Source organism: Enhydra lutris, unplaced genomic scaffold, assembly GCF_002288905.1.
Source record: "Enhydra lutris kenyoni isolate GAN:26980312 unplaced genomic scaffold, ASM228890v2 scaffoldscaffold20, whole genome shotgun sequence".
Taxonomy (NCBI): domain Eukaryota; kingdom Metazoa; phylum Chordata; class Mammalia; order Carnivora; family Mustelidae; genus Enhydra; species Enhydra lutris.
In genome coordinates this window covers 4,285,395-4,302,682 of record NW_019154104.1, presented here as the reverse complement: position 1 = coordinate 4,302,682, position 17,288 = coordinate 4,285,395, and the positions used below count along the sequence as shown (strand labels likewise).

General features: G+C 36.0%; 1 protein-coding gene across 3 annotated transcripts in view; it reads right to left on the bottom strand.

Moving 5' to 3' along the window:
* Positions 1 to 680: 680 nt before the first annotated feature.
* Positions 681 to 17,288, bottom strand: part of LOC111148482 (protein phosphatase 4 regulatory subunit 3A) — a 36,415-nt gene continuing 19,807 nt past the window's right edge. For 2 of the 3 annotated variants that reach the window (XM_022505055.1, XM_022505057.1), the window contains 11 exons: positions 15,074 to 15,151; positions 14,873 to 14,989; positions 14,094 to 14,249; positions 12,205 to 12,336; positions 12,001 to 12,103; positions 10,616 to 10,774; positions 5,487 to 5,656; positions 4,508 to 4,650; positions 3,599 to 3,789; positions 2,983 to 3,209; positions 681 to 1,932 (listed from right to left, as the gene is read on the bottom strand). In XM_022505055.1, the coding sequence (XP_022360763.1) occupies positions 1,822 to 1,932; positions 2,983 to 3,209; positions 3,599 to 3,789; positions 4,508 to 4,650; positions 5,487 to 5,656; positions 10,616 to 10,774; positions 12,001 to 12,103; positions 12,205 to 12,336; positions 14,094 to 14,249; positions 14,873 to 14,989; positions 15,074 to 15,151 (1,587 nt within the window). In that variant the 3' untranslated portion in view covers positions 681 to 1,821. The remainder of the gene's footprint in view (positions 1,933 to 2,982; positions 3,210 to 3,598; positions 3,790 to 4,507; positions 4,651 to 5,486; positions 5,657 to 10,615; positions 10,775 to 12,000; positions 12,104 to 12,204; positions 12,337 to 14,093; positions 14,250 to 14,872; positions 14,990 to 15,073; positions 15,152 to 17,288) is intronic. The other variant, XM_022505056.1, reaches the window with a different exon arrangement.

The window sequence follows — 17,288 nt, the reverse complement described above, 5'->3', positions numbered from 1 at the left end:
ATAAAGGAAGACGTAATATAACTGAACTTCAGATCTTTCTTCTCTTTATTTTCAAGATAACTTGATTAACTTCAATTATTAATACCCACAACTTGGGACTCACAAGTAGCTCTATACTGCAGTGAAATACACTTAAACTCTTATAATTATGCACCTAAAATTTATGTTAAAAAAATACGTAGCCAACGATAAAACTCGTTTCGTGACTGTAGTAGCAAGTTGTCACTTTCTGGTTTTCTACCCAACTACTCAATATAACCTTGTTTTTGGTACCACACGTTAGAATTTACGGAGGACTAAACAAAAGAGAGAAGACAGAAGCACACGGTGCTTTGTCAGATACTCAGTTAAAGTAGAGGATACTTAAAATAGTATCTCTTCCTGGGTATGGATTTTTATTCACATTTGCAAACACATTCTTCAGTAAGTTCTAAAAGCTTATTAAAAAAAAGTGAGGGAATGTGACATTAAAGTATTTGTTTTCATTTCCTTAAAAGAATTTTAGCACACCTAAGACAATAAGAAGAACCTATTTAAAAATACTGTTGTAATGAGGGGAACAGCTAGCTGATGGTCCTTTGGCCAAGTATTTATTTAGGAACCACCACTTACAACTGCAGCTGGTATTCCAAAGTGAGTGGTTAAAAAAAGAAAAAGAAAAAAACATACAACTAATACAATTTCTCTTACTCTTCACTTTTCTTTTTATTATTCAAAAGTCAAATGTTATTTTTAAATCATCCAGCCTCGATTTTGATTTAATGTACCGTCATTTTCCCAAGATATGAAATTTCAGAATCTCTTTGGAATACTAATTTCACGTTTCTAGGTTTAACAAAACTGTTGAAATTTTAAATTCCACTCTATTTCCCTGAATTCTCAAGACAGTTGCTGATGTAAATTTTAATATAAAATATTTAGTCACAAAATAGTATTGCTTTTGTATGCACATAGTTGTAAGATTACTTTGTTTTTGTCAATAAAAACTATACCATCTTTCATAAAACTCTAAACAAATTAAGAACTGTGATGTGAACAAAAATTACACATGGTAAAACAGGTACCAGCACAACGTTAGGTTATATTACATCAAAAAAAGTTTTAATGGTCCCAAATATATATACTCAACAACTAAGCATACACTCAGGGGAGGAAAAAAAAATCAAAAACAAAATGAAACAAAAAAAATTATGACACAAATGACCACATCTAGAATTCCACTCAATCTTTAATCAAGTAGGGACAAATCCCCACTTTAAAAAAAAAAATCTGCAGTTTGAAGGGCAAAGGGAACAGATAAAAAAGAGGAAACTTTATATTCGCCCCTCCCCCAGAGGTTTTCCAAACCTGTTGTAGCTTGACTAAAATGTTCAGAATGTAGGATTTTAAAGGCAGGTCTCTTTATAGAAAGAAACTGCTGGCATTCTTAACTCGTGAAGAATCACGGCACAAAAGCCTGTTCTTCTGAGTCTCAAACATGGTCCAAGAAAGCATATTCTGATTGTGGCAACTGACCAGTCAATCCAGAGTTCCACTTACAAACCCCTGCCCTGTTGGCTTTTTGTTTCCATTTCCTTCCCTGAGAAAAGGGCAATGTGTGGTCCAAGCTGGAGAGCTCAAAGGCTTAAGTCTTTCCCCTAAATGTGTATCATCCCCTCCGCCTGCTCCATTGAATTGGCACTTGATGAGCAGAAGTCAAGTTTGCGAGGCCGGTCGGCATCAGTCACTCACAAGAGACCACTGCTTTTCGTGGATTTTGTAGGGGGGAGGGGTGGAGAACCAGTTTTCTCAACAGGTGCTGATCAGAGGCAGTTGCCATTATTAGGACTCAAACTTTGCTTTCTTTGACAATGGCTGCGTGTCTTCCTTGTCTTCATCCTCATCGTCATCTTCATCATCATCGGGATAATCTACCAGACCCACGAGGCCTCCCTGTTCAGAAAGAAAAATAGAGCTTTTAAAAAACAAGTCTTAACACACAAATACTAGATAAAGGATACAGATTCTCAGCCCCCCTACCCCCAATATACAAAGTGTGGCTATTTTTGGATAGTGAGATTATATGTAACTGAAAGTCATATTTTTCCTATATAAATTTAGCAAATGGCCAGGAGATAAAACCTCTCCTCAATTTAACAATTACTGTTTCTAAGACTTAACAGTGCATTACAAAATCTTGAAAACTACAACAGATAAACGGACTACTAGAAATGAGAACATACCAACTAGCAGAAGTTAGGTAGGCGATTCTGCCTTTCCTCCTGGCCTCCTTTTAGACCCCTGCCTTCGCCAGAAACCACGGAGGCTCATCCCCGCGGGTGGCTGTGGGAAAGTTCACCCCGCTCTGCCCTCCAGTTTAACATCGATTCACTTCTTAGCCCTCAGGGGTTTCATGCTCACGGCAGAGTAAAGAACTGTGTACGGGGCACTCTATTCCTGGTTTAGATCAACCCATCCCAAATGCCCGTCTGTGAACCGCTAGTCCGGGACGGCAGGCGGTCGTGAAAAGGACTGGTTTCTGTTCTGATATTATGTCTTGTCCGCATTTTTGCTGTTAAAACTGGGATGCTTTCTTATGAAATGTGAATGACAGATGGCTACTTCTTTTTTATAAATCTTGCTTGACAGAACAATGTGTGAGTGTCCAGATGCTGATCTTTCTTTCATACAAGTCTTCAGCTGGGTAGTAACCGGGAAAGTTGCTAAAGAATAACTAAAATTTCTCTAAATGTTCTGACACAAATCTGAACCCGAGTTCTAAAATGCAAATAACCAAAATAATTCATGCAGCCTTTTGGGCTGGTCATAAAGACCTCTGAGAAATTGCTCAGGTTTTCAATACATTCAGATGGTAGTGGGAGAATTATTCTTTCTTATTCAGAAAGCTTAAACCAGTTCCAAAAGACAATAACTAAAGGAAATCTTGGTCACAATTATTGTTGAGACAGGTGAAATGAGACAGGCCTGGAAGCCAGAACGTACCTTGGTGGTAATAGCTGCCGTCTGAGATGCACTTTTAGGGACAGAGCCAGGAGAGCCTGGAGATCCTGGGGATCCCGGAGAGCCTGGAGAACCAGGCAGATTGGTTGCAGGTGACTGGCTGGTGAGAGAAGTCTTGGTTCCACTAGAGAGGGAAAGCTTGAAACTTGGGCTCTGCCGACCAGAAAGATTCGTTTTCAGAAGCACCTCTTTCTCCTCACTTTCTTTTACTAAAAATAAGAATATTGTCAATAGTTGTCACTCATCCTCCTCTTTTTTTAATCCCCCCCCCCAAATGAGGTGGCACTAAACCACAATTAACTGCTCACTCCTCTGCTAGGGAAAAACACAAGTTCAATTCACTACTGGGAAGGAATGAGACCTTCAATATTCAGTGTCCCTCCCCTTCCTGAAATAATGTATTTCTCCTGGGTCAAGTCAGATTAAGAAAATTTGGTCCCTACCTTCACCCGCAGCTATTAATTCACATTCTAGAAAGCAACAAAGTCTCTAAAATCTAGGTCATGACAAAGTAGATACTCCCCATTTTGTCAAGAAATACAGAATAAGCCTGGAGTTGGAAAGCCACTATTTTTCCTTGCCCAGTTTTTCAACATACATTTCTTCCTTTCCATGAATTTACTTATTGGATCCATAATATCATCATCGTTTTTAGTTTTGTCGGACGGAGACACGACAGCTTCTCCATCTTCCATGTCATCTTCATCTGTGTTAAACCACATTTCCTCTTCATCTTCTAGTGTTCTGGCATCTCTTCGATATCTATGATTCCTCAAAATGGAACGCATACTAGCAGTAAAGAGAAGAAAGTACACAGACTCAGGGCACCTGGGTGGTTAACTGACATCAGTCAGTTAATAAGCCTCTGCCTTCAGCTCTGGTGTGACCTCAGGAACCTGGGATCAAGTCCCACATGGGGTTCCTAGCTCAGTGCACAGTCTGCTTCTGCCTCTCCCCGTCCCAGTGCTCTAATAAATAAAATCTTAAGGGACTCACCCAAAGTGAGTGAGATAATCTTCAAGTGGTGCTCCAAATTAGATCATTTGAACAGATCAAGGAGCTAAAAGATTTATATACGGAGAGGCTAATGAAGAACCAGACTTTTCACAGAACTAAACACTCCACCCTATCAAGTGTTAACTAGTGCAAACTATTATGGAAACTGTACTATCACGGATCAGTTGTTAAACTTGTTAACATCAGAAACTCACAAATCCTAATTCATGGACTTAGACCGTTTTGATTTTGCTTTGGACACATGAAGCCCCACTACCATGTCAGTGATGGGGTTTTCTTTCTCATTAACTAGCTTAATATATACCCGAGGAAGAGTCTACAGATCCTACTAACACCACACACACCTTCAGAAAAACATTCATATTAGCCATTACAGAAAGCTGCAACCACCGCTTATCCCCTCCCCCGGCCAAGCACAATAATATGAAACAAGCAAAAAGAGGCGCCGCCACACAACTTGAATGAATAGGTTAAAAATGTGGTGATTTACCTGTCAAGTTTGGGATTATCTTGTCTTTCTCTTTGCTGTTCAAATCTCAGTTTCAGTCCTTTAAATGTCTGTACATAATCTACATCTTCCAGTGCTTTCCAGTAATTTTCAATGACATGAGCAGTTAATGACTTTATATCTTCCTACAGACAAGGATTATAATGAAAAATACGATAGGAAGAATCTTCTTTTAGCAAGAAAGACTTAATTGTAGTAAGTCATAAACCTGCCCAAAACAGTTTAACTTCATAAAATTATTAGCCAGTCTTAGAGATAACAAAACAATGAAAATGGGCGTAAGTGGCTATTCCACAGTCTCTGATTTTTGGTGTGTCTCTGAACTATGGGTCTTCCTCAAGTAAATGCCCATGTCCCACCTAGATGACTCTTCAATAAGTGTGGTGGTGGTGGTGGAGGGGGGGATCAGCACATCACAGGAAAGTGCTAGAGAGGGACAGTGGGGATAGCTGCACAACAGTGTGAGTATACTAATGCCAAGGAACTGTACACTTAAAAAGGCAAATTTTACATGGTAAACATTTTACCATAATTTAAAAAAAAAAACCGCTACTGATAATTCTGACACACACTTGTGGGAGAACCACAAGCCAACTACTATTAGTAAAGAATCGAGTTTATGAAATTGTTCTTTAAAAATATAGAGGACAAAGTCCAAACTCAGAAAACCTCAGTTAAAACAAAATAAAATCACACCAAATACTTTCTATTAACTGTCATTCTACTTTCTTAAAATGAGTACAGTATCATGACAGCATCAGTTTTTTTTTTCCAAGCCATCCTATGAAGGACTCACAGCTGCTGAGAGAAGATTTTTTTGGTTTTTATTACTTTGAACTGAATTTCTACAAGCTTCTTTTAAAAAATTTCTTCAAATATAATCTCAAGCCAGAATACCAATAATACATATTCAATAATCTTAAATAACTAAAACCAACATTCTAACAAATACAGAACCTACCACTCTAATAAATTCAAACATCTCTATAATGGCAGAGTTCATCAGATTGTAGCGGGATCCATTGTTGAGAAATGCTTTGACTACTGGTTCAAACAAAAAACTTTTCATTATGTAGCGGTTGTAAAACTCATCTTTTAGTCCAATAATCTTTCTCTTAAAACGAAGAGCACCTGAAACACAGAGGCATTATTGTTCAAATTACATACCACACTTCCATATTTTAGACTTTCTTTAAAAAGACCTGCTTAATATAATTCTTCGTGCAGTGATCTATTACTGCTTCCAGAAGCATGAACCTAAAGATAAGGACTGCAAAATGGTTATCAGAAAAATGCACCCTAGAAGTAGTGTATGTCATTATAGAACACAAGTCTTGGAGAGCCAGAAAAACTCTGGAATTTACTAATGACCAACATGTACTTTACATCTAATGTAAGAGCTAAAATAGGGCTAACGAATTCATACTACTTCAGATGAAAATGCTAAACATATACTTTATATTCACCTTAAAAACAACAGAAAAACTGTTCTTTTATTAGGGCAATCCACTGTGTAATTTGATCTTCATTATTTTTGGACACTCTTACTATTTTGCATTAGAGTTCTGGGTTTACACTGGTTGGTTTGTGGATGTGTCAGGATAACTATAAACCCACCAAACTCTGCATGACCCAAAACTTGCCTTCCCAGAGTTCAGAAATAAATTTAGAGGCTGTTTTGTTTCAAATGTGGTCCTCTGTGCTTATTGCAGCGAGTATGCTTTTTAATTTTTTTCCTAATTTTCCTTTTTACAATTAATTAGGCTTTAACTTACAGATTAAAAGGTATATTTACATCTTGAGGTATGGGGAGTTATTTAAGTCACCATTCGTCAAGATCCAAATATACTCAGACAGCTAGACAAAGCCCTCTTTACCTACATGGGAGTTTGTCGGTAAGTTAATGCCCCACGTATTGTAAACAGTTCAAAAAAGCATACTCACTTCATGCAGTCACATCGTCTTCGGTTGGCAAGATTAAATATTGTGTTTGTATTTTGGTTTCTTTGGAGATCATGGAAGTGGCTCGTTAAATTGCCAATTTGTTATTAATCAAGTCCTTCATGAGCAGGTAGCCAGGCAACCATGCTGACACGGTTTCTGGGTGGGAAGGCAGAGGAGTAAAGCAGCTCAATGTTTCTTTAGTTGGCAGAAAAGAGGTCCACAAGTGAATGCCCAATTAGGTACAGTTGGCTATAAACTGCCTTAACAATGCAACTTATTTAAGAGTGTCTCTCTCTAAAGTGACACTCTGGGCAGGGAGCTTCAAAATAATTTATAGAATAGTAACTGCATTTTTTGTAAACTACTGAATTATTTTCAAATACATAAGCATGGTGAAATAAGACATTTTAAACAATAAGAGGCACCTGTGTGTTAAGTCAAAGCCTAACAAGGGTCTGTCTTCCCAAAACAAGGGAAAGTTTGGTGTTTTGTAATGTCACTTGACAAAGGAACTAGTGAGGCCGTTCCATTTGTTAGAATAAAAATCAATACTTTAGAGCTCAGGCCAAATGTGAAGTTTTTAGTAATTAAGGCAAGAGCTATTATTTTAAGAGTTTGTCCTCCAACTATGCAGGCTTCGTGGAGACTTGTGTCCTACCATAACACACACCAGCTGAACCCCGTGGGCTGCACGCAGTTCCTAGGTAAATGAAAAGAAACTCCCTTCCTAGAATTCACTAAGCCCAAGCTATGCAGTTCTGTCCAGAAACTGCTGGTACAGACAGAGGTGCTTCTAATGGTCTCTGTTTTGCTCATTTCCATTTGCTCTAATTTATTTAAATCCAGAACTGGGTTATTTCCATTCAGACCCCTCCCCCAAAAGAAATCTGCATCAAGAATAGCCGACCACTACTTGCTGTTGAATAAGAGTTGCTTTCAAAAATGTTACCAGCAAGCTCTATGAAGTCAAATTGCTCAAAGGAAATTAGAGAACACTTTTGGGATAGGTCCTACTGGCAGAACTGCAGACCTCCAATGTGAAGTGCACTCGGCTTCCCTTCTTATCTATAACCTTCATTAACATGCCAGGAATCTCTGGTGTTTCATTTCAATCATCTTTAAAACAAATAATTCATCTTTATGTTAGCACATGAGCTTTCATGTCCCAAGATGACATTTTTTGCCTCATACGTAACTTATGATGGCTGGATAAAAGCATCTACAATAAAATTTTTATTTCATTCCTGTCATGGATTTCCATGTTTTTAACAAATGCTAGACAACATGAATCCTGAAAAGCTAAGGAAACAAGACAGTAAAACTGGTGTATGTATATACCTAAACTTATGAAGACCTAGATTTTGAAAGGATTGCTGGTCTCCCCTACACACCTGATTTGCTGTCTTTAAATAGGATAAAAACATTTAATAAGCAGCAGATAGAAAAAAAATGAGAAGTTCTGTAAGTCCCCAAAGTGTTTGCATTTAACCACTTATTACCTTCTGTCCTTACGACAGGGCATCTAAACTTAATCACTCCCTCAAACATTATACCTGGTATTTCCCATCTATAATCTTAGAAGACTAAAAATAACCTAAATCTCCCACTTAGCTCTTTTAGAAATCCTTGATCAGAAACTCCTACTATATACTCTTCAAGCCAGTTTTTGAGTGCTCATTCCTAAGGACTGGCATCTTCTTCCAGAAACTACTCATGTTCTCAATCTGGGAAGACAGTCACATAGGATCGTTTAAGAGTCCTCATTTTCCAAACTGAGTTATCATTAAACCAAACAATAATAAAACAACTAAAAATGTGCTAACATGCTTAGTTTCCTACAATATAACCTTCCTTGTAATGTATCTCTTCGTAGTTCTCAAGCTGCTGAGAAAATTTCTTTGTAATATGGCAAGCAAAATAAAGAGATGAACTGAACTGAAAGGCTTTTCTTTTCCTGCACTCTCCCACTGGACTCATATGTTCTACCCACAACAAACCATTGTCGTGCTACACTTTCCCACATATGTACATCAACTGTGCCTGCAACCAAAAAAGTCACGTTCTCCCAGGACCAAGATACAACCCAATTTACCTCTCTTGCAAAATTTTCCTGATCTGACTCCTACATGTAGAATAAATTATTTCCACTCTGCTTCCAAACACACCTCAATATAGTACTTTTGACATTTTGATTTTTACATGACTATCTCCTCCTAATGAACTCAAAACCGCTTGACAGCTGAGCCCAGGTCTTAACGGTCTGTGTTTTCCTTGTAATTTCCAGATATCTAGCATCTTCATCAAATCTAAGATGCCCCGACTGCAAAAAACTTTCTCTACCACTAAGAAGACCAAATAAGCAGAACTATCAATCACAATGACATGCCATTAATAGTACAACTCACCTTGATTTGAGAGATGATAAATGTCTAAAATGTGGAGCATAAAACTGATAAAATATGGTGTTTAACACATTTATCAAACTAAACCTGATAAACTTATTCATTTAGTTTTTCCATTCTGTCCTAACTTCCCTTTCCCACAGTGGAACAAAACTTTCTATGTTGACATGAAAGAAACGTTTGTTACAAACTCCCTCTCAACTTGGTCGTGGGGCTCTATTTTGCTGTAGTAGGTATATAAGGAAAAGGAGTGTAAGTTTAAAAGCTTTTCTTTTACAAATGCTAACTAAGCTCATGGTTATTAGTACCGCAGAACCAAAATAATTCATTTATTTTTGCTGTCCTTAGCAGTCTAGGTTAACGCCATAAAATGCTACCTCTTACTTTTGGCTGAAGAAGATTACTCAGGTAACATCAAAGTTCCTGGACAATCAAAAGAAAGTAACTTTACTAAATATCTGAAGGGTGGAAAATGAAAATATACCATGAATACAAGTATTCTCAGTCCATCCTGCAGTGTGTACATTAACCAGAAAAACTAAGGTAACTGTTACCCTAATACCAAGTTTAATATTTTTAGGATACCAATTTCTAATACTATTTTAAAAATAAAACACTATAGAGCAAATTAACATCAGAAACATCCTTATAAACCATGTCTTTATAATTTTAGGATTTTTTAAAAATTTTAGGATATTTTAAAAAAATCCATTAAGTAAAAAAATAATGGGAAATTTTAAAAAAGTAGCAAAAATGGATATATGTTTAGGCTTCTAATTAGTGAATGACTGTGATGCCATCAACCACCAAACAACCAAACTTACCTATAGACACCAAAAGACAGAAGTTACCAGCAGACATACCTTATTGAGCTTCTAAAGTACCCCAAACTTGATCTGTCAACTTACCAAAGAAGGCTGGCTGCTGTGATCAAGAATATTCTTAAATAATCTATTTCCAGTTCTGGAACATGTTTTACTTTAACAAACTCGGGCCTTAAGAACACAGTTAAAGTTACCATCCCCATAAATTTGGTTTACAAGTACACATATTAGGCTTCATAGGCCACACATGGCCTCTGTAGTTTTGTTTTTTTTTTTTTTTTTTTCCTCTTTAAACAACCCTTTAAGAAACCTAAAAACTGCTTTTCAGCTTGCAGATTGTGCAAAAATAGAGCACAGGCTGGATCTGATCACTTTTGAAGTTTGGCACCCTTGCTCTAAAATATCTGAGGTAACAAAGTGTTTTATGTTCAATATAGCTCAATAAGGCAGAGAAAAAATATTTGTGCAATTAAAGAATGGACCATCTATATAGACACTTGTGCTAGGCATTCTGTAACTCGAAATGTGTTTTAGCAACTCAGTGCTATTAGCTATAGATTTTCCAAATTATAAAAACATTCTTCATGATTTAATGTATGATTCACAAGAATGCCCAATTTGTAATGAGAAAGGCAGTACTAAAAAATAACAGCGTAAAATGATCTTAGGTGCCATTTTAATAGTGGAATAAGATACTTTAACATATTTTGTGGATACACACTAAGTAAGCCCTTTGCTGTATATGGAGAAAGATATGAAAGGAAAATTATCTCATGGCGAAACGACATAATTGGTGTAGTTTCCTGTTAAAAATCTATGTGTCTTGATATCAGTGATCTTTTCTTCTCAGGCAGTAAGACCCAAAGGTACCAACAACACGATAATCTACACGTCATAATTCTATCAGAAGTAACACTTACACAATGCCAAGAAAGCGTGCTTCGAGGCCATCAGAACCAGCACTCTCCGGAGGATATCCTTATTGATAATGTAGTTTTTTATGTGGTACGTGTGGTGTTCCACACAGAATGTTAACAATTCCAGTACAAGTGCCAACAACTGGGCAGTCTGAAAATCATCTGAAAACAAAACACAATTCTATTCAATGACTAACATTCTTTTCCTTTCTAAATTTAAGTATCCAAATTACAACCAAGTAAAATCTTTTCTGTTGACCCAAAATTTTAAAGTTAAGGAAAAGGGAACAAACACTGAATCCCTACCATGTGCCTCAAGAACTGTGGTTTACATTTTCTTAACTCTGATGAATTAGTTTCACAAAACCCAAGTCTGAATGATAAGGCAGAGCTGGGACACAAATCTATTAGATCTACTTTATTCCCAAGTGCAAGAATGCTCTTTTAAGATGTACACATAGCATAGGAGATCCAGAAGGATCCCACCCGCTCTTTGGTGGAATTACTCTCTCTGCTCCAATGATTCCAATGTGTTTTGTGGCTCCTTTATTACACAGATGAACCCACACTGGATTATGATTATTGGCTTACCTTTCTTCCTCAGCAGGCAGCAAGCCTCTGGAAGTATTTTACTCACTTTTTATTTCCCCCATTTAGCCCCTAAAGATTGTAGTACAATGCCTTCCACACAATGGGTTTTTAAATAAATGTTTGCAGAACTAAATATATGTGTTTGGAAAGAAGCCTCAAGCTTTACCTAATATGAATAAAGTAGACAGGAAAAATGATTATCAGGTTCCCAAGACATGATTCTAGAATCACAAAAAAAGGATAAATTTAACATTTACTTTCTAAGTAGGGTTTAGTTATACTACACTGGTAATTCATACGACAAAATAATAATCTTGAAATGTCAGTAAGGTATTTCCCACTGGAGACCCTAAAACTCCTTTCAGAATTAAACGCACACTATGCAAGCTAAAGGAAGAAAATGCAGAAATAAGTATCCCTAACCTTATGAATAATCTTCAATGCAAATAAAAAGTTTAATAGTAAGCAGCTTTGCTCTACACATCCGGAGTGCAAATAACTTACAATGACTTTTCCTAATTATTTCCTTCTATTTAACCTATGAAAATATATTGCTTTAACAGAAAACGGTTTTTAAATTCTGAAAGCAACTATTATCTCCTCTTGTACATTTTATTATCTCCAATTATAGCACTTTAAAGGAATTCTACCTTGAACACCTTTTTTGAAAATATATTACTACACCTCTCCTCTGTGATAACCAAATGGCTAAACTTTAAAAGACTATTACCCTACATCAACTCTGAACTTCAGAAGTCAAGAACAAAGAACCTTACTACCAACCTGCATTATCTTACCTTTGCTAGGTTTATCCTCTGTTGTATTTGCCAGTAAGGGAGCAGTGAGGACATGCATACAGTGCTTGTAAAAGAAACCCAGAAATTCAGTCTTCTCTGTTTTCTAAGGAATCAAAAACACTTCCATGAATTTTAACTGCATTGGTTCCTACTAATAATAAATAACATACTAGTATGAAAAAGAGAAAAATTCCTGTGGCTTACATTGGCAGTAGCTAACATGTTTTCTGGGTCAACTAAAGTTCGAAGCAGGCCCATAAGTTGGACTGCTCCTCCAAGTTCAGGGTCTGTATCACAAATCATATGCTCTATAATGAGGTTGATGAGCAAAATATCCTGGTGAGAAAAGTACACACAGTAAGGATCACTTATTATGAGAATGGAAAAGCACATACTATGCATGTTACAGCATTGTATCTAGCTCTAGATGTCTTGTTAACTGCAATCCAAATGATACGACTAACTAAACTACTAGGATATATGGCAGCATTTCCCTCAAGTGTGGTATAGGCACATTTATACTAAGTAATACAGAAAAGAAAGTTTCTTTCTCTATTAAGTTCTTTTGATTAAAGCAAAAACCAAACTTTGGCGCTAAGAGATCTTTACACTTCTTGATAACAAAAATCTCCCTTCCGAAGGAAGCTAATGGGCATTCAGTTTAACATTTAGCCAGAATTTACACCATTGTTCTACTTCTACTGCATTTCTATAGATTCCTTCTACTTATAGCAAATGAGATCTGTATCTATTCTCCATTCATGTAAATGATACAAAGTTTCCATTTAAAGTAAATGTGCTTGGTACCCAAATGTGTGAAATTAGGGTAACAATACTATGCTATTTAGATGGCACAGAGAACAAGTCTGTTGCATGGATTCCAAATGTCACTGAAAATTGATTACTAGTTTTCCTGAAGGCTCTATGACTGGTTCCTGGCCCAAGGAGTAACTACAAACAGATGCAGTGAGGAAATCTCTGCTCTTGTCTGTGTATGCAGTGGTAGGATGGACCTAAAGACAGACTGGGAATCAAGAGGCCTACTGCGTGTGCAGGAAGTGCATCACTGTAGGTGCATGTAGGTTTCAGGGCCAGCAAGAATAGTCTTTATTTTAAATTAATACAGGTATTTTGGCACTCTGGATAAGACTATTTTATTGAAGAAAAATGTGACTCAATATTCAACAGTTCAAACTGATACTTTCCTACACTTACCCTAGCAATAAATAAAAACAAAACAAAACTCAACCTTAAACAAAGAAGTCACCAGGCATTCTACTTCACTTTAACACAACACATTAAGATTTTTTTTTAAAGGTAGAAGTCTATTTTCTCATTTTGTAAAAATACAATAGGAATTGTGCATAGATTTTTTTCTCCCCCAAGAGGATGCTCCCCCTTTTAAGATGCAGTTGAGGGCAAAAAATATATCAGTTTATTCTTAAAAGTTACTTGTAAGATTTTGGGGGGAAGGAGGGGAAAAAAATTAGGATCATTGGTTTAATAATCTAAAAGTAAAACAGAAGAGCATACACATTTGGGGCTGCTGCATATGCCATGTACCACGTACTCCAGGAGCGCACTTCACATTATCAGGATAGATTCCCTCACTTACTCTATAACAGATGTGTGTGTGTGTGCGTGTGCGTGAACAAGACAACAGCTTGTTCTCCTTATGGTTAGGTAGTAAAACAAGTACGCTAAATACTTTTTCAAGGGACTGTGCTTCATTTCTTCACTCCTGGTAATTTTGAGAATCTATCCCTAACAAAGTCAATGTTTTCCTAGGGAAGTTACTTATAATTCCATATATACAACAATTTATTGATTAAATGATTAAAACAAGACAATGACAAAACTAAGAAACATGACCTCAGAAATTTAAAAAGACATTTAAGCTGAGCATTAACAAGCAACTGCTTTAAGACACAATTTGTAAACTGAGACAGGAGCCAATTTAGGGAAAAATAAGCCATTTCACATTCTGGCTACACTTTCCCAAATATCAGCTATTTAAATCTTTAAAATAAATAATAAATACAGTTATAGCTCCCCATGTATAAATACTTACTATTAGTGCAAATAATATTTACCTTGTTGGTTATTTTTTGCTCTGTTAACTTCTTACTTACATCATCATTCTGTTGTGCCTCCTGCATGACAAACTCTCGTACCATGGATGGATTATATTCAACCAAGTATGAGAATATATCAGTAGCAGCACTTCGCACCTGTGTATCATCCATGCCCTGCAGATAAATAGCACTTATTTCTCCTATAATTATAAAAATACAGACCTTCCAGCTATGTAAATCCAAAATCTAACAAATTATAAGAAAACACTGCAATAAGAGAAGTAAAGGAAATTTGGCATATAAATTTGTTCTGTGCATAAAGTTCCTTTCTTTACTCGTTTACTTTTCTTTAACATTTCAACAGGCTGCAAAATTAACAACTTATTATTAAAAATACGGAAAATTCCTCTGAATATTCTTGCAGTAGTATGTAAGGACTAATACTAGAATTTTACAGCTTTTTTACTTTATGTAATACACAGCTAATATTAAATACTGGCTATAGTCAAACACTTGCATGTTACATAAAAATATATTTTTGTGGATTAAAAATATAATGGTAATTGGGGGGCCTGGGTGGTCTCATGTGGTTAAGCAGCTGCCTTTGCCTCAGGTCAGGATCCCAGGGTCCTGCTCAGCGGGGTGTCGGATTTTCCCTCTCCCCCTCTGCCTCTCCCCCAGCTCGTGCTCTCAAATAAAATCTTAAAAAATAAATCAAAATTAAAAAAAATAAAAATAAAAATAAATATATATATATATATGAAATGGTAATTAACTATAAGGAGAAACAAACTTACAAGGATGACTTCTAAAGCTGGTAATATGCCCATATTTGACAAAGTCTTGAAAAAAGCATCTCTGTTTTGAGGTTGTAGCGTTTGGGAAAACGCACAAAATTCTTTTAAAAAGTTAACCTAAAATAAGGAAAAGGACAAATGAATATATAAAAGATCTGTCGTTTTAAGTCTTGTGTCTTTCATAAGTATCAAATGTCTTACCAATTCCTGTCTTTTTTCCTCATCTGTTGCTTCATCTGTTAGTTGTGCAAACAAATCTGTCAGAAATTTTTCATCCTCCTGTTAAATCAAAGGATAAACTTATGCTAATGATAAGAGTGTATTAAAACATAATTTTCAGATACTGTAGAATACAAATTGCACTAACTGGAAGAAGAAAAGATGGTATTGGCAACAGTATTTAAAACAGAAAAGGAAAAATGAAACTATTAAAGAATAAACTAGGGATTTATACAGGAAGGCTATTCTTTATATTCTGGCAAGGCCTTATTTCCTAAGTTTATTTAAAGGCCACACTGTGAGTATATAAGGCTTTGTGAACCATATGGTCTACCACAACTACACAACTGTTATTACAGTAGGAAACGTCCACAGATAATATGCAAATGAGTGTGGCTATGTTCAAATAAAACTTTATTTATAAAAACAGGTGTGGGCCATACTTTCCAAACCCCTCACTTAGAGTTTTAAAATCTTACCTTTAGAGACTAAGGTTCTACAACCTCTCAAATGAAGGTAAAAATTAAGATAAAGTTTTCACATTTTAAAGACACAGAAAAGGATTCAATTATTTAAAAAGCTAAATGCAAAGCTTTAAAAGATAGACCTATTATCTGACAATATCTCATACAGACAGACACACAGAATTTAATAAGCATTATTTTGAAAAAGATTAAAGAGGTACTCTCCTAGGATACTAATCTGGGTTAAGTCAATAAAAAACTTGGAAAGAACCTCAGATGTTACCTTACCTCATTGTATAACTGAGACAGATTTAAGAAATTTACCCGAAGACCAACCACAGAAGGTGGCAGAGACCTCCTGATAACCTATTCAAATTTCTTCCATCACTATTTCTAACCAAGACTGTGTTATGCTTTAATTCCGTACTATCTTAGCTAGTACTAGATCAGCACTATTTCAGCCCTATAGACATGCCTAAGTCTAAATATATCCTCATATGTATAGATGTATATGTGTGTATGTAATCTCTCACTAGATTATAAACTCTGTAGTCACTGTTGTAGATTCTTTGGAAATATTTTCTGTGATATTAAAATGGTTATTTCTATTTTTACTTTTTCTAAAATGTACAAATAGGCCATAATTCAAATGGCATGCAATTTCAAGATGCATCCCAGATCTAATATATCCCACCAACTGGAAATCAAACTACTGAAAAAGAGTCTCTGAGCTGCTGCATTTGGGGTACAGAAGTTGAGAGAATAAGAACGTTTAAAAAAAAAAAAAAAAAGGATGTTTAACAGTATTACGTACAGAGCAGTTAACAGTAAAGGGAGGGTATGATTGTGTATGCAAGGGGGTAAGAACCTGCTTTAAATTTTATCTCCATCACCTGTTGTCACAAAATTTATAAAATTCTATTTTCTTCCTAGCAGCACTTTGGAAAGAAGTACCTGTATCAAGAAAACAGAAGTACAGCATGGGCAGCCAGGATTTTACAAAGCATAATGTAGGGAAACAAAGACTTGAAATTATTCATACTTAATGAGTAAAACTGGCAGTTCACAGGTATGAAGACCAAGAAAACAAACAAGTGAAGTGACAAGTCCCTGCATAACAAAAGGAGAATCATGTGGCACTGAAGGACCAGACACACTCAGGACTATCCAAGGAAACTAGGAATCAAAAGTGGACTGGAACAAAGGCTCACTAGGGTAGCCTGTAAAAACAAGATTCTTATCAAAGAATAACAATTAGTACCAAAACCTTTTCCCTCCTCCATTATCAATCACAATACACTGTATAGAGATACTACTGTCCTTACTAGACTGTACTGCCTATATGATTTGTTTACATGCCTGTCTTAAATGAACAGGAAAAGCACATCAAATTGGTCAATATGAACTGGAATTATTCCTAGCTTCAGGACAGCAGTGTTAGTAAAACTGGTCTTTCTTTCTTTCTTTTTTAAAACATTTTATTTTTCATGTTCCAAGATTGTTTATGCACCACATCCCGCGCTCCATGCAATATGTGCTTTTCTATCTGAATTCATGTTTTGTTTATCTTTTAAGATAGCAAAGGCAGGGACTCTGAAAATACAGCAACTTTCTAAAAAGGAACAGCCATACAAGTTAAGCTTACTGCTTTATTCCTAATGTGCTACCAAACAGCTCATACTGACATTTATTTGCCTCCTTTAATAAATCCAGATTTCAAATAATTACTTTTA